Source organism: Orbicella franksi, chromosome 1, assembly GCF_964199315.1.
Source record: "Orbicella franksi chromosome 1, jaOrbFran1.1, whole genome shotgun sequence".
NCBI classification, from domain to species: domain Eukaryota; kingdom Metazoa; phylum Cnidaria; class Anthozoa; order Scleractinia; family Merulinidae; genus Orbicella; species Orbicella franksi.
This window is the reverse complement of record NC_138145.1, coordinates 28,724,701-28,746,994: the sequence shown is the minus strand read 5'-3', so window position 1 is coordinate 28,746,994 and position 22,294 is coordinate 28,724,701. Positions and strand designations below refer to the sequence as shown.

Genomic DNA, 22,294 nt, shown 5'->3' with positions numbered 1-22,294 from the left:
CAAATTTCACCAACTACTTGTCAAGCTCCAGAAAACTTTGATGACCCTGGCAGTTTGTACAGCGAATCGAAGGTTTTGTTGATCAGACCACAAGGAAATAAACCTTACAAACTTTCACTAGTTTCCACCTGACACATTAAAAATGCCCAGAACGACATTTTCACAACGAAATACTAGAAATTGAGACATCGATACCAGACACACTGGTCTCCACCATTTTGTTTCTCCCAGTAACCCTTGCGCCGCTAACTGGTTTCCATGCTCTAAAGAGACGAGACATCTGTGCCACGAAAATTCGAGTTCTCTTGCTAAGTGTTCGGGTGATTTCAAATCACCCGATAATAAATTACTGTATTAAAATTTCGGAGAGTATTAGTTTGGCGATTTGTTTTCTGTCGGAGTAATCATACTCGCGTGAGCGCGAGTAGCTCACGTGAGCTCCCGTACATTTTGATCACGGGACCAAACTAAGTCACGTGTTCCAAACAGTCGCCTGGTGGCCATGTGAACTCAGAGTTGATCACAGAGAATTTTCTGTACCTTAGCTTTCGATAGTAACAGTAGTGCAGTCCACGTAAAGTGTATAAGATGATGTGAATACCTGGCTTCATCAAATGTACGAAAAGGATAGATAAACATTATACTGCAAGTTAGTTCGTCCAATTTCGAAATTCAAACGTTTACAGTTGGTCGAATGTGGAAGCAAAATGCAAATAATGGAGAAATGGCCCGCTTTTGTCACTCTTTCACACTGGGTAAGTAATGTATTTAAAGTGTAGACTCAGTTCTGTTCAATTGACGTTGGATGACCATATTTTTACTGCTCAGTGTAAAAGTGACTAGAAAGAATTGAGCCTTAACCCAGAAATATCTTTCTGTTTTTTCTTTTCGTCTTGATGATCTGGAACACCTCTCACTGTTGTTGTTTATTAATTATACACTCTTTTACAATGAAATACAAGAAAAAAAACTTAATAGAAATAAAAAGCCATCTGTGAGAGAGTATACATCAGATTTTCATTCCTATTTAAGTATTGTCCACATGTAGAATTATTCCTGCTAACATAAGGGCTAGAGAGGTGCAAGACTATAATAATATTAGGCTTATTATGTATAAAGGAGCCACGGCTTTGAGGCATAATACAGCAATTGAACTAAGCCGAACAATGGCATATAAAACACGCAAAACAGTCAAAAGGACTTGCACGTAAACAACTACATTTGAATCATGTGGTGCCAGAACAACCAAAGGAGGAATAAACCTATATATCGAGCAAGAAAAACATAAGCTTGATCAGATAGCTGCAAGAAACATAAGCATGTCACTAGACAAACGTATAGCTTTCTCAAAGTAAAGCTACGGCGTCTCCAAAGGAAAACGTACAAGAACAAGTATGATATCCGTGATAAGGGTCTACCTACTGTGCTTGCAAACAGCTCTAATCACAGCTGGGCCCGGCGTCACAATATAGAATGCAAGTAAGCGACATGTTCACAGTAAATTTCATAATTTGTCCCTCAAAAGCAAATTCATGGAGACTTAAAAATATATCTTGCAATAGAAATGAGCCTAAACAATGCATAAACACATGGCAAATTACAGAGGTGTCAAACTCAACAAGTCGACATTCAGATAACAGCGATAACCATTCAGACCTATGACCTATATAAATCTGCCATAGCACTATCTAACGGCTCAACTCCACTTAAAATTCCTCCTTATTACACAACATGAAGTGCCCTTCATGAACACGAATGAAGCGACAAGAAAGGTTGAGTGACCGAACAGAGAACAGCAAATGTACAAATGTCACGAACCGTAGAAGTCGTGTAGGCGTAGTCAACCCTATTTTACAGGACAAGGGCAATATTCAGGTTCAACCCCATCCACCGCAGTATCTTTACTGTGATACTTGCACTTATTGTTATAAGCCACCTGATAAAAGTGTGACCTTCATTTGGTATAAGCTACAACAGCATGTACATGTCATGATACAGTGTCACATTCCAGCAATTGAGTTTAAAATTCTTGAGCATAGTTTTGGTTTGATATGAAGGTGTTTAAATTTACCTGTCAACTACAACATCAGTAGACCTAATTTTCACAGGTAGTATACGTGGTACAAAGTTGTATTGCGGATGGTAGAATTTTCAGCTGGCTTGTTACATGTACATGTACATGTAATTCACTATGTTGTGATTTGAATTTTGCTTAGTGTGCTTTTACTAATTGTTTTTTGGATTAAGCTGAACTCATGTTTTGTTTGCCATGAACAATGCATCACATATTAAAGAGATTTTGGTTATATGAATAACAAAGTAAGCGTGTGTCGCAGAAAACACATGTACACATTAGAGAAAATGTGTACTAGGTAGATGCCCTTCACACTGCAATGTTCGCTTATCTCTGAGTGTCACTGTACCTGCCACTGACAAGTGTACATAGCCAACAACAACACCAGTGCCTACCAGGTGTCCGTGTTTAGCAGCATAGTATGTTGCTGCCTTAGTGTGCGTATTCTTAACATCAATGGCAACTCTTGGTTTCTTAATGACTTCTTCATGATCATCCTCCATATCATCGATATTCTGATCTTCCATTGCTAAAAGTTCTTTCAAATTCTCATCTCATCCATGTTTACAAGCAATCATAAGAGGTGTGAAACCTTTTGGTCCAGGGTCATTTGGGTCGGAAATTTTTTTTGTTTCATTTCACAATTGGAATTACAATCAGCCATCCTGGTGAAGTAGCTTTAAAGCTGAAAAATTCTGTTTCACTTGCTAATATTAAATGTTTGGAAGCAATAACTTCATTTATAAATACTCATTCCACTTTTATGTGTAGTACAGTAATACGGTCAACATCTTGGAATGTTAAGATGTTTGTGGATATGATCTGGATATGATCAAGCCTACTTAAGCACCCTTGTTCAATGTCTGATTTCCTTTCCTTTCACAGAAATAGAAGGAAAAGACTTCTACGGTACGCGCAGTACTGATTACTTCTTGTTTCATACATTGAAGAAAGTTTTGACAACCCTTGAAGTTTAAAAATTTTATTCGTAATTAAAAAACAAATTTCAGGAAAGGCTTTTGGAGACAACATGACAGTACCACTGGATACATCAATAATTTTCCTGATGTTAATTTAATTTAATTTATACCCAAAATTAATCCATGATAACTTGGACACTGATTCTTCTCTCTTAGATTGCTACTTGGAATACTTCATGACACCTTATTTCATCTTTGTTTGTGACACATTCAGCTACCTAGCCCTGCTTGGTCTTCATTTGTTCATGTGCCTCGGTCCTTCCACAACTACCTTCAGTGGAGTTGAGTGGGCGATTAAAGGGCGGGAAAACAAGTGCAAGCGAGTAATGATTGGTTTTGGTTTTACTTCTGATTGGATGAAAAATTGGCGCGGGTTTTTAAGCCAGTCGCGAAGAGTAGTGAGTGCAAAACCAATTAATTTTCGACACTCAAATGAAAACCTCTCTAGTGGTTGTAGTGAAAACGACGACCTCAGAATTAAGACAAAACGTCATTGTGAACTTTAACTTTGTAGCTGCGATTTGTACTACTCCACGTGACTTTGTTTGTTAATTTGTTTAATATTTTTTTTTTAAAAGTAGCAACTAAAAACAGGCCAAAAATACATCTTCATTTTTCTGTCCATAAAGTAATTCCCAGCTATTTCTGGAAAATAAAATAGCATGTTCACTGTCTGCGTATACCTTCTTATATAAAACTGCTGAACAAAGTCTTAATTGCACCCTCATTAAAACCGAAGGCCAGCGTTCTTAAGACCTCAAGTGCCAAAAGAAACTAGTCTCAATATTTTCACTCACTTTTTATCTTTCACACTGTTTATCTTTCCAAACTTGGCATTCAGGTAAGGTCTAGTTTACTGTAGCGACACATAACGACATAAGAAGGACGTTATGTCGTTATGTCATTATGTTTGCAGTGTGAACATCCTGACATAATGACATAATAGCAACATAACAGCACGAACATAATGAATAAAGGGAAGAAAACTGATCTTTTCATTATAATTATCTTTATGTCAATGTTCACATTACCGACATAAGCGATTATGACATTATGTTGCTTATCTCGTTATGTCGCTATTGTGAACAAGGCCATTATAAGCAGTTTACGCTGAAGGCAGTAATCAGTGAAATTAGCTAACAGACACTATTATTTCTTTTCAGCCATTGCTGGAAAATCCTGGACACTATCAACATCATGATTTACCTGGCTACATTTACACTGAGAATGGTCACGTGGGCTTTATCTGGTGCAGTTGTCAACAATCGAGTCTTGGTCATTACTGGTTACTTGTACGGACTCAATACCATGTTACTCACACTCAGGGCATTTGGTCACATGATGGAGACGACAAAAAGAATCGGTACCATTCAGATTGCTTTGTTCCACATAACTGGAGATGTGGTCACTATCTTTTGGCAGTTTTTGGCAACCATTTTAGCCTTTTCCCTGGCTGCAACCAAAGTTTATATGGCTGAAAAATCGTATGTTATCGAAAATGGCATTGGAAGAGATCTGTAAGTAAAATTGCTCTTAGCAATTAATTTTATTAAAGCTATTTTGATGTTTTAGTGCAGGCTGGGTTCTTGCATAACTGTAGGCTAGAGCACTGATGTTGAATTCATTTGGATATACTTTTTCTTCGTGCAGTCAGTGAAACTAGTACCTTTAAATGTGTATGCCATCTTTATGTCACTGCCTAGAATTGTCAATATGTTGTGTTATTTCAGAGCATCCAGCACTACCGGAATACGCTGGTATGATTAAGATGACTCCTGAATATGTCTAACCTTGTAAACTGCTTTCTTAATTATTTTATTTGTTTGATGTGGTTAGTGCCATTTAAAGGAGCCACATCACGGTTTGCGTAGTCTCTTCTGCAGCCATTATTAGGGTCGTCACGCAACGCTTCTCAAGCGTTGCGGGACAACCCTAATAACGGCTGCGGAGGAGACTACGGTTTGCGCATCTTGAAAAAGTTTAGCCAGCTGCCCAAATTTTTCAAGTTTAGTCGTCGTTTGTAATCCGTGTCAATATTCTCCATTCTTAACCATTCTGGTTTCTTTATGGTTCATTATCTCTTTAGTGCGTTTCTATCTTAGTAAGCTATTATTTTCATTTTTCCTTTAATTTAAAGGCAATTTTGTACGTTGCCAAAATAACTCATAATGCTGTGACTAAGCTGTTGGAAGTTTTCCTATCAGCATTGACTGCTGTAGACATGATGAGCATCTCTGTGATAGATGGATAAATGGCGTTGATGATGCAGCTGGATTTTAAGGGATGCCTTTGCACGCTCGTTAGCATTTTGAAATTGCCATGAAAACTAAAAAGTAGCAGAACTCCATAGAACCGCACAAAATTGAATATGAAGGTTAGCCAGCTGTGATTTCTAAAATGCCGATGGGCTTTTCAGCTATTTATGTAATGTGTATGTTTTATGTGATACCATTTTTCACACGCTTTGTGTTGGCAACCTGTATTTGCTTTGTATTTGATTGGTTCACGGGATTGCCTCTTTAAAATGTGACTGGCTAGAGTGATAATTTTGATTTTGGTTTTATGACACTCAATTGAAATCTGCCCTGTCAACTGAGCTATAACTGCAATAATTTCTTCATTTCGACAGTTGGTGGTCGATGCTCAAACACTTCTTATGGTCCTTGCTGGGGATTAGCAGATCTGGGTCCTCTCGATTCAGTTGATAGTCATTCAGTCATTCAAGCTTATTTCCTGTACGGTGTGTTTTTGATTATGGCCATTATTCTTCTGATCAACATGATGATTGCTCTTTTATCAAACACATATCAGCAAGTCACGGTACGTACTGAGGTGTATACATCAGTACATAGGGTTTTGTCATGTCCAATTCCCTCCGTGAGTCACACCTGCAGGGAATCATGGTAGTTGTGTTCATCATCTTGGACTGGATATTGCTTTCATGAATACAACTACCATGATTCCCTGCAGGTGGGTCTCATAGAAGGAATCAGTCATTACATCCTTCCTTCCTTAGTAGGTAAGAAAGTACTTAATGAATTGTTCATAACATGGGGAGTGCTTGTACAATCTATCAAGCCAGAGACTCATTTTTATTTATTTTATATTATTTTATTTTTTCCCTCCTGCCTTCTTTTCTCCGTCCCTTTTTTTCCCTCTTGCCTTCTTGCCTGCCTGCCTGCCTTCTTTCCTTCCTACCTTCCTGCCTGCCTACCTACCTGCCTGCCTGCCTGCCTGTCTGCTTGCCTCAGCCTCCCTTCCTCCCTCTTTCTCCTTTCTACACCGCTACGCTGCTAAGCTCTTATTTTCCTATCCTTGTCTATTGATGGATTTTTGGTTCAACTTTAGGGACTATTTGCGCTTATTTTCAGGACCATTCTTTGATGGAGTGGTCAAACAAGAAAGCAATCACTACCCAAGTTTACAGTGCTTACAATCCCATACCTGTACCTTTCAACCTGATATCCAATTGCGTCATGCTACTGTGGTGTTTGAGAAATTGTACAAGATCAAATATTCCAACGAATAAACAGCGGGTAAGTGGGGACATCTATTCAATAACAACAGCGGTTCGTTTTGAACGCTCTCAGTAACTGTTATGAAAAGGTAGTGCAAAACCAATAACAGTACTCATTCATCATGTGATTAACACCGCGTTTCTTTCCAATCATTTTAAGTTGAGTAACTAACCTAAACGTGTATGAAATCACAGTTTTGCCTAACCTAGCATCATGCTTCCTAGGGAAAGGCATAGAAGTCCATCACTTTTACAACACTCTCTGCATGTAAGAATATTAAGAACCCGTAATTGAAAGAAGTGACAGAGTACTGCTATGGACTAATGTCTCATCCAGGGAGTATTAGTATAGTCAGTCAATAATTATAGTCGCTTTTGAAGCGCTTTATTTACTGGACAGTTGATTGACCTTTTTGCTGGTCTGCTTGTCATAGTAAGCTATAACTAAACCTGACTCTCCTTGTCTTATTGAACTCGGAAACGAGGCACACAGGCTTTGGAGAAGATAGACTATAGCAGAACAATAACGTGTATTTACACGAGATCATTAAACCAAGGAACATAAGTAAGGTTACAAATGCCTTTGATTTAGAAAGAACCAGAACACAGTACTTACATGTACATAAGTCCACATTCTAGTTAAATTAATCGCACATGCATTTAATCTCAAGGCTCTAGATGCAGTTGTCGAGGATCTTTACCGTACCTACTTTGCAACTTATGGTTATGCCTTTCCTCTGACAGGTAAGTGCATGCTTTTTTGTAGTCCCCCATATGGTTCATTAATCCTTCATTAATTTAAATTTCAAAATGTTAACTTTGAACTTTTAATTAGCAATCCTTTGTGTGGCTGTGGCTTCTGAAATTGTTGAAAGCTGAGGAACATTATCTTATACAGACTCTAAATAATCCTATTTCCCTTTCAGAGGAGACTAAACTAGACCAGGTGCTTCAAGAAACAGAAAGAAGCCGTCAAATGACCAATCAGATCACTCAGAGGATTTTTCCGGGACATCCGGGACATGGTTGTCAACAGGAAGTTCTCCCTTATGGTGAAAAGGTAACAGAGCAAAACTACCGCTCCCTTGTCTGGCTGATAAAAAAAATTGACCGTTCTGCTCTTTCTAGGAAAAAATAACAACAATAGCAACAGCAACAGACAAAACAAAACAAAAAAAAGCAAACAAACAGCACTGAATCAGGGCTGTATAACCAGAGTATTAAACTTGGCCAATATATACATGCATAACCACGCTACCGGTGAATACTCCAATCTAAGAACCTGAGCAAGATGCCTGTGTTTTCTTCTTGAGGAAAACATTGCAAGACATAATTGCAAGATTTATCAGTATTCTCTCTCAGCGTAATTGTGTAACCATGGCTCTGCAGATTTCTGCGATAAGAGAGGGGAGGGGAGAGGGGTGCTATTGCTGTCAAAGGTGACCTAGCATTGACCACCCTTCCCATAAAACCAAAAAAGGATTTGACAGGTACAAAACAATTTACATCAAAGATCCCTTGTTTAGGCGTGGCAAAGTATGGGCATAAGAGTTGAAGGATGTCTTTTGACTTGTGAAGGAGCAGAGGCTTGTCCAACTTGTAAAGATGACCCAGCTGAGTACCACGGTGCAAGATACCTCACTCCTTTCTCTCCAGAACATTCTCATTTCAAGGTACTACATAATTATTGGATGTATTTTCTCTGTATATGTATATATATGTCTTGATATTCTTCCATTCACATCCACTTATTGATTTTATTACCGCAAGTTCCCTAATAGGCCTTTTGCAACAGTTGGTCACGTGACCAATAATTTCTAAACTTTTAGCGATAGCTAAATGAATTTCAGAACTGGAAAGAGCATGTTTTAGATAGCCAGAACACCCATTTTCAGACCCATACCATCTAAGGTTGAGATTAATGACGAATTGAATATTGCCAAAAATGGAAGGTTTTGTATGTTTGTGAGGAACTCAGTGAAGGGAATCCCATAAAATAAGGACAGGGGTGCTCTTTGTACCTTTTAGGGGTGTTCCTCAGTGGAAGCTTTCAAAACATATGACAGGAGATAATGTGTTGTATTAGAATTGGTACCTCTTAAGGGTTCTTTTCAAAATTTCCAACGAGGACCTCCGTCCTTTTTAATTGGGAGGTGCTTCCCCAGGGAGGGGGGTGAGGAAGATTTCCCCTCCAGAAACCTTTCCATTTTAAATTACTACAAAATAAAGCTGCTAGCATACAACTGTTGAAGATAGAAAGAGGGGTAAATTATCAGAGAGAGTGGAAAATTCTAGGGACATAATTATTTTATGGCAGTTTGAAAACTTGCAAATTACTGGGATTTATATGGAAAACCACTGTAGCATGTAAGCTTATTTTTATTATTATTTTTTTTTATGTTTATAGTGGTTTATTATTTGTAGATGTTCTGTCCATTTCTGATAAAATGTATAACCAATGACTAAATCAGTGTGTTCTTGAAAAGCACGTCATGTGACCAACTGTTCCAAAAGCTCCCTCTTGCGAAAATAAAAAAGAAGGAAAAATGGTATGCGTAAATTAAAATAATTAACAGTAACTGTAGCAGTAACTGTAACTGTATTAAATTTATGTGCAGTTCATATTTCCCCATTTTTGACATTCATACAAATATATTAGCTATTCTTTTTAAATGGAAACATAATCAGACACAATAATATGCACGCTCACAATACTTACTTGGATCGTTGTTACATTCACTTGCAGGTTTTAATACAAGAGAGCAGTGAGATGAGGTTCATAGGAATTGGTGTTGTGTGGGAAGACTATGGCTGTCATGTCATGCCGGAATGGCAACATGGCACTGTGGGGCTACCATGTTGATGATGGTACAATTTTTGGCGCCAGGAATGAAACAACTGGAAAGGAAATTGAGGGTAGGGAACAGTTTGTTCTGTGCTTTTCATGCTTTATACTCCAGTGAAATCATTTCTTTTTAAATGAATCTTTAAAGTTTAAAGATCTTAATTTATTTCATGTAATGATACCTTATCTTGTGACTAGAAAATTGTAGTATTTTAAATTTCAATGGAGTCCATATATTCAAGATCACTCTGGTAATGAGTCATTACTCATATGTACAAAAATGTGACAGGACGCCATTTTACAAAATTTGGAAGTACTTTTTTAAAGATTCCGACAAAAGATTGTCTGTAATGTGAAACACAACAAGAAACCTAGGAGCTAAGTTAAAGCGAAGCAAATATGGATAGTCTTCTTAACAAGGAAATGAGTAACAAGTCAGATGTAAAGCAAATGAGTTATAGCTTTAGCAGATACAAAGAATCCGATTATAATCCATCAAATATTTCCGCTCGCACGTGATTGGTCCAAGTGCGTCAGGTGACTGAATACCCCAGCTAAAAATGGGAAATATCCGGGTGATATCCGCCAATTTTCAAAAAAAAAATCCCGCGTGTGGCGAAAAATATTTGAACAGTAATAAACACAGTAGCCTCCATTTGACTTTAAAGCATGCTCCGTTATTTGCCGTTGGACATTATCTGTTCCTCGAGGCTCACAGTTTTCCTTGAGCTTCGCTCTCGGAAAAATGTTTCCTTCTCGGACCAGATAATGTCCTCGGATAAATATCCGAGCATATTTTTGCACCAAATGGAGGCTATTGTTTATTTAATTTCAAGAGCAAAGACGACGTCGCAAACGACGTGCATGTAGCTGTCTTAAACTAAAATATTATTGTCTATGTATGTTTTAGATGCCATGGCGCACAAAGGCGATTTGATTGGCTGTACTGTGAAGTTTGATGTGGCAACGGAGGGAAAAGTTCTAGTTGTGTTTTCTCTGAACGGAAAACAAATCACGCAAGAAGAGATATCGATAAACAACCCCAATAGGAAACCTCTGTACCCTTATATAGGCATGGCACATAAGGGAATAAGAGTACTAGCGAAGGTAGGTGTGTAGATCTGACCAGGAGCAGTCATCTGTGGTAAAACGTTTAGCGAGTAACAAATTACGAAATACGTAATACAGTTTACGAAAAAGATTTCATTTTTTTACATCATTTTATCCAAAAGGTATTCTTGTTCTCTATTTTAGCTTCATCTTGCATTTATATGTACCGCTGCTAAGGAACAGACTACAAAATTACTTTATGAAGTTGTAATGGCCTTACTTGTATTCTCGCATTTTATTACAATGACCCATCTCTGTTGTGACATTTATTTGTAACTGTCATGTGACTAACTTGCATCATCTGTATCAATCTTTAGATGAATTGTAGTGAAGGTACAAATCGTGCTACTGCATGCACGTTTGAAGCCATTGGCCAGGAGGGAAGAGGGAGGATCAAGATGGCTGTTGAAGAGCTAGACAAGTTAGCTGAGACTTTCCAAGATAACTTAACAAATGTTAAGAAAGAGATATTTGGCATTCGCCACGAGCTAGATATTGCTGGCAGAGAATTCTCTTCGTTAAAGTCTCAGATATGTGCTCACTTGAATCTGATTGGACCATCTTCCCCAAGTGTGCCTGTCACGGTAATGGATAGCTCGACAACTAACTCGGCAACCTCCAGCAACTTTCAGCGACAAAACTGTGGTGAGGAAGAGCTATTAAATTGGCATTTGCTTGCAAAGTTTAATGAGAAAGTGCATAGGCTCGGAAATATCGCAAGCGAGGGTTTCGATTCATTATTCGACATGTTAAGGGTTGTAAAGGAAGATGGAGAGCGACATACTCTCGCGCTAAAAGAATTGGGAAAGGAAGTGAAGAAAAGCACCGATGCTCAGCGGCATTTACGAGTGGTTGATGTTATTTCAACTCATGGATACTCGCATCCTGTTATCAGTATGTCAGATAACTCTTGTTCCACCTTCAAGGCAGACGTAGATGTTTAAATATATCTTTCCGAGTCACGTGGAAGTTTGTTGCTTACTAGAACCTTTTTCTCACTAGTCTAAGCACATTTCAACTATCTAATGTATGTAAACTATGTATCTCAACTATCTAATGTACGTAATTTGTTTGATGTTAGTTTAGGTTAGTGTTTTAAGCTTTTACGAAGAAGAATGGAATAACATACTGTACTATGTTTTTTTGGTGATTAATTTCATTCTGACGATGATATGTTCTTTAATCAAGGAATGTAGTAGTTGATACGTACTACAGTATGACCTTTTTAATGTAATTAGCATCATATGTCTGTTTCGTCTATTTGCACCAGTATGCGCATAAATATAAACTCATGTTAGACTTTTACATGTCATTTGTATGTGCTATGTTGTACATGTAAAAGAAGCTACACAGAGTTGTAAAAAATCCTTCAAAGCGTATTGTCGTGTAAACCTGCATGGTACTATAACACCACAACTGAGTGGAAATGTTTCGTGAAATGTTCCCACCCTTTTAAAAATTAATAGCAAAACATAACGAGACAAAGAAAATGCACACGCTCACAAAAATGGCTTTAAAAAAAACAAAACAACTTGAGAAAGATTACCTTAGGAATAAAGGCTTTATGAGAGATCAACTCGCTTACCCTTCATACTCTCTTGTCCTTACCGACTGAAAAGTAAACAAAAGGTAAAGAACGAAACATTTCTGTGTTTGGCTCCCTGTTCATGAATTAATTTTCTTTTTGTCCGGGAGTGGAGGGTAATAAGTTTTAAGACATTTTTGGTGTTGGATATGGGATATATTTTTATAGGTTTACATCATGTTTATTTTAAAGCTTCAGCTCAGTGTCATTTGCAACTCTCCTTCATTTTCTTTTTTTGTGTGTGTGTGTTCAATTCATTATCCCCTATTTTTTTGAAGTCTAAAGGCTTGTTTAATTAAAATGCAAAATTGTCTCGTGTATTACTTTGTATTATTTGAACAGACTCTGCCATTATGCTCAAAACTAAATGTATCTACTTAAAAATCCTCTTGTAATTGCTTGAGTGAGAAGCAGATGTCCTCTCGTTTGACGTAATCGCTGTCAGTAATTCACCGTCATCTCCCCGTTTAAGGAGTCGTTTTGTTTGTCATGGCGCTTTCAGAGCTTTTTGTTTTGCGGTACCCTAAGCGTTTTGACAATCTCTTGACCTCAAGAAACCATAACACTTCTGTAAGGAAACAGTAACTTGTAGTTCACAACAATAGTATGTCAAGAAAACACCCAATTTTTTTCACGCTTAACGTCAAAATAACATCGCGCCCGTCCGAAGTCCGTCTTGGTTAGCGAAAGGGAAAATGGCGAATTCGCAGTGAACGCTTCACTAAATTAAAACTGGACAAAAGAGGTTCGATAGCAATAATATCAAGGCCACCATTAGGTTTTTAATTCTATTTTTAAGGATCTTAATAATATGGCATGCGGGTTTGACTAGAAGCATAAATGACACGAAAAGAATCAGCAGCTGCCATCTTGACGTCAGCAAATATTTTCTTAGTTTTCATCAAGATCTCCAGTTTTCTTGTTAAGATGCTGCATTAGAGCACAGAGCTAAAAGTAAATACGGGAAACTATAAAGACCGGAGCTAATATTAAGAATGTATTTACTGTGTAATCTTGATTTAGTTTCCGGCAGGCGATAAGTTTTTCTATATCACCGTTCCTGTACGTCTCATGGCAGTATCGGTTTTGTAACTCTTAGGAAAGGAGTTCCACAGTCAGTCAGCCACCTCACCAGAAGTAAGATCTTCTAAAACTTGAATGATCGCGAGAGTAAGTATTTGTTAAACGCTGTTAAAAGTTCAGCTTGTACAAATTTTGAGAAATACACAATACATACTCTTTGTTGGCCATCAAGGCTCCAATAATAGTTTAAGTCAATTTATTCTATGTCTTTTAACTACTGCGTGGGACATTGGAAAGAGAAAAACGTCCAAACGAAATTCATTACTCCTGCCTTATTTCGACAAGATTTTTAAGCCTTGAAATTTCCTCACCCTAAATTGGGATATAATGAGAATCAAAATTGTCCAAGACTGGGTTTTAGAGAAATTGCTATTACTATTGACTTTAATACGGTTTTGGTCTGAGTTCCTAACATACATATGCGGTTAATACTGGATTCCAAACCCTGGAACAAAGTTGGTTTCTTGCAAGACCAATTTAGGTGTACAATGACAGTACATTTTTTCGTGTGCAAATAGAAAGTTCGAACAACGATTGGGAAACTATAGGTGGAAAGAGAAAGTGTCCTGTTGTTCTGGGCGCGCTTATGAATGACAAACTTTTTGTGAAACAGGAGGCAAAACTGGATAATGCCGTTCTTTATTCATCGTTTCTCGCTGTGGATTCGATGAATGACCGAAATCAGTCTCCGTTTCACTTCTGGAAGGATTGCTAGTGGCTAAAAGGTCTTCAAATTTGAGAAATGCTTATATCGAGCAACCTTAAAGGGGTCTTTATTTTATTATTCATTTATTTTCTCATGTGTTCACGCGTGGCGTTACCGATAGAACGATATCAATTATTATTAAATGCAAACTATCTGTTAATGGATTTCTAGCTTTCTTATTGGTTCTACGCTGATTTGTCTTCTGCTCTCAACAAACAGCCCACTTTAATTGTATTGGGTGTATTGACTTTATTGTAAATTTTAACCTTCCTTATACGAAATTTTTCAAACGTTGCTCAAGGGAGCGTTGTCCGTCAAAAGAACGCACAGACTGTCGCCATTACCTCTAGTAAGTAAAAGCTTGGTACGAGATTGTTTGTGGAAAAGGTCAGTGAGCAAAAAACACGGCACACAATTCATGGAAAGATCCCAAAAGGCCACAATTTCAAACAGAAAGGGAAAGTAGATTTCCACCATGGAAATAGGCTTGCATCTGGACAAGTTCTTCTCAATTTTGTAAGGTTGCGCTTAGGGTTCAAAACCTTCGGGGTGAGAAGGTATTAGTAAAAATCCAACGTCCTTTTAATTACATTTTCTCACCACTGCTTACATTATCCTCGAAGATCAGTCTCCTTCGCAATAGTTTAGTGTAGCGCAATAGCTTAGTGTATTACCATAGACAGTTTCTTTTTTACTTGTATAATCGTTCTGATTCCCATTTCAGACACCAGTTTCTACGCAGTTGATGTTTTAAAGTAGACAAGTACATATGAAGCCTGCCCTCATATAACTTGTGAAAACACTTGTCAAAGCTTATGCGGATTAATTAAGAGAGGCACTTTTGATTTTGATACTATGGCAAATTTCAGGCAGGCAAAAATAATTCGTAACTCAGTCCATTTCTACTTGTAATTCTTAGTCAGGTTTAACATTTTTAAGTTCCTAGTTTCAACAGAGATAAATTATAATACTCAAGTCAGATTAAAATTGTGCAAATTTTGAATTAGTATGTGGCCCGAATTTGTTAGCTTTTGTGCCTTGCCAATTTAAAGTAAGAGTTTTGGATTATCTTTTTGCCGCAAAAACAATGTACTGTTTAGCTCCTCAATTATTTCGGATCTTTCCTTTGGCCTAACTTGTGTCAATTTTCATAATTGTCAGAATGTAGACCTCTTTAGAGCAGAATTCGGAGGAACATTTCTTGTTTCAAACGTCTACTTGACAAAGTTGATTCGGATAAAGTATATGAAAATATGAATGTGCAAATTAGTGTTTAGATAAAACCACTCAGGTGGATGCGCGTGATGAAGCTATTTCCTTACAAGGAATTGGGAACCAAATAGAAAATAATACATCTTTTTCTTTCAACATTTCCTTCTTCTTATGGAAACATTTGTTATTTTTTGCTAAGAAATCAACTTTTGTTTAAGGTTACTCCAAACCTTCACGGGTGTCCTCCAGAAAAAAAATTCTTACGGGTGCTGTTTTCAAGGAAACCCCCACAAACTATTAAACAATAAGTTTATGAGCTTGAGATTTCTATTGCACCCTCGTCAACTATATATATCAAGCATAGAAATTGAGAGCGAATAATCTGATTGTTCATAGTATAAATCTACTAGTCGTTCAAAACTTTATCGAAACCCTCTTCTCAGATACTTCGAAAACGCCAAGAAGCAGCCGTTATTTTGCTAGTAAGGGCACACTGCTACGCTACTCACTATCTATCACAGAATAGATAGTGGGTAGCATAGCCAATCGGAGAACAGCATTCGCGATAGAACGTTAGTAGATTTATACTAAATATCAATAGAAAGGTAATTAAATGTAGAATTCGGTAAAATTATATTCTGTTTTGCCGGTTGCTTTCTAAAGCCGGTTGAAGCCGTTAAGGCCAAAATGACTGAGGGACATTCCGGCGAATTAATCGGGTATTAAATGCGATCGTTGTGCAGTGTTAATCACAAAGTATCAATCTCTGAAAGTGTGTCAGCAGTTTTCTTTCATTTCTATTGGTTATCAGTTTATAGATCTGTCAAGTTCCGCTATCGAAAAATTCGCGTAACGTGTTGCGTTAGAGGCCGCCACAAGAAAAGTATTTAAAATGAAAGAATTTGCCGACACACTTTTTTCCCTTACCTATTAGTGAATGGAGAGGGATTCTTCAGAAAAACGAGTGCGAGTTTTCGCCTTCTAAAGATTTATAAACACGTCACGCCTTCTCAGAGGGATATGTCAACTCAAAAAGCAGCCAGCCAATGTACTAACAGAACCCTTAGTGTTCACAGTATGCAAACTGGAGCTTCGCGGGAAAGCGATAGTGTTACAGTCACGTTTTAGGCGCACGTGTCTTAGACCGGTGGTCAACAATAAAGAACAAAACAGAAGGAAAGCGATGTGCAACAAACAAAAAGAAACTGAGGAGCAATTGCCGAAGCGTAATTACAAGGATTCATTGCCAGCATAAGTGACCCGTATTGTAAGTAACGTGAGTAAGTATTGTAGAACTGTGTTTTGTAAATTAAAATTATTTAAAATAATAATAATAATAATAATAATGAAATCTAAAATTGAAAGTATTTGATTTAGGATCTTTCTCTCGCGTTGACGTTTTATTAACTTTTGATTAAAAAATCTCTTTTTCCCAATAACTCGCGCGCGTTTTAATATTTTACTTTCATTTTTTGGAAGGTGTTACCTTAAATAATGAACTTTAATTTGGTAGAAAAAAAGAGGAAAATTTGGCAAAAGTAGCCCCGCGAAGGTTTGGAGTAACCTTAAATTTAGCTATTTCTTTCTGTTAGGATAGCAAGCATGCCCAACAGCAGCAACACGTCACAAGATATCGATCTTTCATCATATTACCTTCACACGGCTCCACCAACACGCGCGGAAATAACATGGAGCATGTTCCTAGGTGTTGTTGGAATAATAGCTCTTGTCACAAACGTCCTCACTATAGCTGCTTTCACCCAAAAGAGGTTCCGACGACCTCCCCACTACTTACTTATCTCACTGGCTTGTGCTGATTTCATGGTTGCATCCATATCAGTACCGATATATATCTGTATCAACCTGGGTGTCGCCAAGGTGACATTGCGATCAAGAGCTGCATTCTGGTTCTTTGATTTCCTATCAGGCATGGCTTCAATGTTCACTTTGGCAAGTATCTCACTCGAACGACTATTCGCCATGGGGTGGCCACTTCGTCACAGAATTACCTCACCGCTAACATACGCTGTTTTCATTGCAATACCTTGGATTCTTGCATTGATAGTGGCATCTTTGCCCTTGTTGGACATGTTCAGGTTATTGCCACACCTTTTCATGTTTCACGTGGTGCTAGCATCGTGTTCCTTTCCAATCGTAGTGACTACCATAGCTTACATATAACGCTTTGGTTTAAGGTGAGAACAAGCCATGCATCTGGACACGAACGAAGCAGAGAAAAAGACAGGCGACTGGCGATCACACTTGTTATCGCTTCTGTCATTTTCCCATTTACCTGGCTGCCTCCAATTGTACTAAGCATTATGAATCTCTGTTTAAAGTGTGTTTTTTCTGACATAAAACTGTTTAAGGATCTTACTATGATAAGTAAGTTTATGCACTTAGCTAATTCTTTTATGAATCCTTTTGTGTATATCTTACGAATTCCTGAGTTTCGTGGAGCTATTCGTGATTTAATCTGCTGTTATCGTCCGTTCCGACGCGTTGGCGTTACGCCATTGGTAAACGCGAGGGCAAGGAATGAAGCTACACAAACATCATCTTTTGATGGTAGCTATGGTAACTATAGTAAATTTATTCTAAGTGTAAATGTAAGTTTAAGCGTAAGTTCAAGTAATATATCAAACACGAAAGACCGTGTTTGACCAGTCCAAACACTGAGAAAAGAGCGTAGCCGTGATTCGGACACTCGCAGTTAGAGGTCGTGAAAAACTCGACTATTTATTTTAGTTCAAAATTCCTGATACAGTTTGATAGCTAACTCTATAAGCCTTAATTTGTTATGGAACAATCTTAGAGAGCCCTCACTAACAGCAACTCTTTCTGAAGCTGCTAGCCACATATATATTCTTTCCTGTTATTTTATAGACAAAAAGATGATAACGTAATCTATTTTTTAATCACTGTCATTAAGAAGAAAACAACTTTTTTCATTGTTCCTTTTTTTCTTTTCTTTTTTTTTTTTTTCTTGTAATTTCTTTGGACCACTCGGAAGTGGATTTTTACTTAAATTTAAAACCGTTGTATTGGGACTTGTTTTTCTCATTTCTTATTAAAACTACCTTAATTCGTCAATCAACTCCGAGAAACTGGGAAGAGAAGATCCAGCATCCAGCTTCCAGACATGAGTCTATATATCTATCATAGATAATTATAACATAGCGCGCGCGCTTGTCCTATCTAATTCCTATTGAGCCATCATGAACGAAATCTCTTTTTACCACAATTGTTACTAATCTCGCAATCTGATCGGCTAATTTGCCGTTGTCGATAAGAGTCCAGACAACGCGGTACGCGTCAATGCGTCACGTAATGCCGTTTTCAGCTCGCGCTCTGAAAAAAACATTTTCTTTGACGTTGATGTTGTGGTAAAAATCAAATCGAAATGTGGTTTAGCGTGGTCTGTAGTGTTATCGACAACGATACGCGTCATCACAGTGGTCAAAATTTGTCCTGGACCCACGAGGCGCAGCCGACATTTTAACACAACATTTTGACTTGATGCATCAATAGTTTAAAACATAGCGCGCGCACTAGTCCTATCTAATTCCCATTGAGCCATCATGAGCAAAATCTCTTTGTACGCACGGCCGTACGTATATAAGATGACATGTGCAGTTTCAATTTAACTGCAAAAGTTCCGTCGAGTTTACTGCAAGTTCCTTTTGTTTAAGTTTCGGCAAAGTGAAGTTTGTCTACATTTTCATCGAGTATTTTTGACTTTGTCTGCTTACATTTTCATTGTAATTAATTCGAGGAAGCCAATTTTTTATCAGTGACAATTTTACGAGAAACAAGGTTAAGCGTTTTCGTTCAACCGCTGCTCAACTGATTGTGGCGTGTTAGGATCCTAATGGCCTTTGTTTTTCTTCACCGTACATTGTGAGAAGTTTGTAGTCAGTCAAAAATAAAACATGACTTAGCACCCAAGTTGCTGTCGCCATGTTATGAAAGAATTGGTTCATGCTTGTAGCTGTGCGTATATCGAGTTATGGATGCACTTGGAAAGTTTGAAGACCACTCAAGAAGCTAGAGTTGCTCTCGGCTGTCGCCTCGAGCAACTCTTACGCTTCTTTCGTGCTCTCCAAACTTCCCGCGTGCATCCGTAACTCGATATACGCACGCTAAGCATGAACCAGTTCTTAAAGAAACAACAGTTATTTGAATGGCTGAATGGAAGATAGAACCGCGGTTCATCTATTTGCAAGTCAACACGCACCCGCTGATGAGAGAGTGTCAAAAAGTTGTCCTTGATAATAAAAGACGTGACAAATACAAGGATGCCGGATTTGTTACCCTACACATCAGTGTTATTTCAGGACATTCAGGACATTTCTGGCAGTTATCTAAAAATAAATTGAGAAGGATCGCCTTGTGAATAAGGTTTATATGGGAGATTAACTCTCTTACTCTTCATCCTCTCTTGTCCGTTGAGAATGTTAATGCTTCTACACTTTATTTACGTTACATAAAGCACCGGGCAGAGAAATAAACGTCATGCACTATAGATTATAGTCGTTGGTTACATCACTGTACAACTACTGTTCATCTTAATCTTACCAGCTCGTTTAAGGATAACAGCGTGTTGGTTTTTACTAAGTTACCTTGGAAATCAACCTGAATCGTTCTCGTCTAGCAATGATCGTCGGACTGAATTTCTTGTGCTGCATGTCTAGTTCCCAACTTTGTCTTTCGTCAGTACACCGACCAACAACGTGCAGTTCATAACTAAGCTGCTTGCGATGTAGCACGACATTCATTCACTCGATTACCTTGTGGATTAAACCGCTCAATTCTTTTCGGTCTTCATTTCGGAGATTTCGCCGCCATGTCATATTTCTGCCCTGCCTTACAAGTCAGACTAACTGATGTACCATTAGGTAATGTGCTGGGTGACCTTGTTGCTTATATTTCAATTTGAAGAGCATCTAGCCGGGAAGAAAAGAGAAATTCTCAAACTCAGTATTAATTAATCAAGTTTAAGGGAAATCAGAGCAGTGGCTGTGACCACACATGTACCTCCTTCGTGAGTGTGTTACATAAGGTCTCATATGACTTCACTTAACGTACGTTTTCACTATTTTATTTCTCCGTTTTCTCCTTGGTTTAGCTAAACAGTTAAGGAAGTGTTTTATTTAATAAATCTCCAAACCGGCAGCTGGAAGTTGTCAAAGATACTCCGCTGCGCGTCGTAAGTTCAGCCCTCTTCTCGGTGCTTGGAAAGGTGATGAAATGCCGTCTCTCTTGTTTGACATGGGTTCAAACACGGCAAAGTTCATATTGCCCAAGTAGCGGGAATATAACTTTTTGCGATGTTACGACGGAGTAGTTTAGCTCCATTCTATATTTGAAGTCTTGATTTGCATGAATGGAAGGCTAGGGACTTGAGAGTGGCTTTTAAATCTCTCATTTTGACGAGCTCCGCGAAAGGATCAAGTGAACAAAATCCTGCGTTGTGATTGGCTACCTGTGCAGCCAAGCTGAAAGAAAAGCTCTTGGACAATACCCTGCCATCTTAACCACACGCTTGGTCAATGTCTCATATACATGACTTAACCAGTTGGTTATGCAAGTCTTAAGAATACCCACGGAACACTCACATTCTGCAGTGTTACAATACTGGCAAGTAACGGATGGCAAAATCGATAAATCATATGACGTGACAGGTAAAATTACTCAGTGGCTTGAAGATATGAATTTTATTTTCTAGTGTTTAAGGTGGCTCCCTATAGTTTTACGATTGCACGCGCGCATAGGACGAAAGCTCAAGTAATCTGAGCGCGCTCAAAGGAAAAAGTAAGTGTTTTTCGATTTTTATGACGTCAACGTACACGAGGACAAAAAGCAAAGCTGACAGTGAATTTTCTCGCGTTTCCTTCGGTGATTTTTTTTTAAACTTGGCTCAGTTGTAACCACATACAGTTCCTATAAAATACGATTTTTGTTGAACTCTGTCAGAGCTAATCTAATATATTTAGAAGAATGACAAATTAAATAAATAAATATTTATATAGCGCCTATCCATGCCTGCTCTAGGCGCTGTACAATTCGCCAAAATGAGCTGTACTAATCTTAATAATTAAAAATGTGCATTTAAGAAAGTAATAAAAAATAAAAATCGCTAAGAATAATAAGTTTTCTTAAAAAGATGAGTTTTGAGTTTAGGTTTAAAAGAACTTAGATTGTCACATGAACGGATAGAAACAGGTAAACTGTTCCAGAGTTCAGGAGCGGAAACAGCAAAAGCTTGAGAACCATACGTCTTCAGGTGAAAATTCGTGGGGTTAAGAAGTAATAAGTGTGATGATCGGAGGATTCTGGAAGGTTGGTAGTACGTTACTAGATTTTGAATGTAGACAGGAGATTGTAGACAGAATATTGGAAAAACCGTGTGAACAGCCTTGAATTTTTACCAATTCAAAATGTCAGGCAATATAATTTCCATGATGTGGCAAAGGATGAAAAAATTTCACTGAAGGAAAGTATAAATATTTAAAAGTTTAGGCCAAAATGAGGAATATATCTGCCTGTCGTTGGGTGAGATGTTACCATGGTAACGGCCTTAATCCAAAAATTGACATCCAAAAAATAAGCTTTATTTTAACAGTACCCGTACTGGTAAATCTCTACAGGGAAAACTTTAAGAGAAATTAACTTAGTTTCCTTTTCCATCTCGCGCTCTATAGGAAGGGTGTTCGTAAATACTCTACGGAGCCACCTTAAAACATCACTTGCTGCGCTCGTTCATAAAATGTTGTTTTTACCAATTGAAAATAAAATTCGTGTCTATTCTCGCCGTGCAATATCCTCTATATAGACCCATGTATGTAAGGGTGCATAATAATCGAAAGATGCACTCTCATGGCGAGAATATAGTAAAATTCGCTTCGTTTGAGTTTCGCGACAATGTTATGTTTTCAGCTATGCATCCTCGAGATCCTCGAGTTATGATGTCAAAAACGCAATATCTTTACCGTCAACCGTCAAATGAGCAAGTCAATATTAGCCGTCAAATGCCTCAGGTATCCTTAATTGAGAACTAATCAATTGACTTAAATGGGGTCAAGTTATGCTGTTTATAATTGATTACATCTCAAAAATACATTGTGCAAGTCCTTTACTTCTAGTATCGGGTAAAACCGATTAATATAGGTAGCAGTATTA

The 22,294-nt window shown here is 37.9% G+C and overlaps 2 protein-coding genes and 1 pseudogene across 2 annotated transcripts in view; 2 read left to right on the top strand and 1 right to left on the bottom strand.

The window, feature by feature from the left end:
• LOC145501529 (uncharacterized) overlaps positions 1 to 22,294 on the bottom strand; it is an 82,996-nt gene that overhangs the window by 52,953 nt on the left and 7,749 nt on the right. The gene's annotated exons all lie outside the window — the stretch shown is intronic.
• LOC145462622 (uncharacterized) lies at positions 6,015 to 9,434 on the top strand. The gene is made up of 5 exons (XM_081446196.1): positions 6,015 to 6,590; positions 7,243 to 7,315; positions 7,498 to 7,631; positions 8,098 to 8,244; positions 9,318 to 9,434. The coding sequence occupies exons 1-5, from the start codon at positions 6,438 to 6,440 to the stop codon at positions 9,432 to 9,434; spliced, it is 624 nt and encodes a 207-aa protein (XP_081302322.1). The 5' UTR covers positions 6,015 to 6,437.
• On the top strand, positions 16,689 to 22,173 carry LOC145462360 (melanocyte-stimulating hormone receptor-like; annotated as a pseudogene).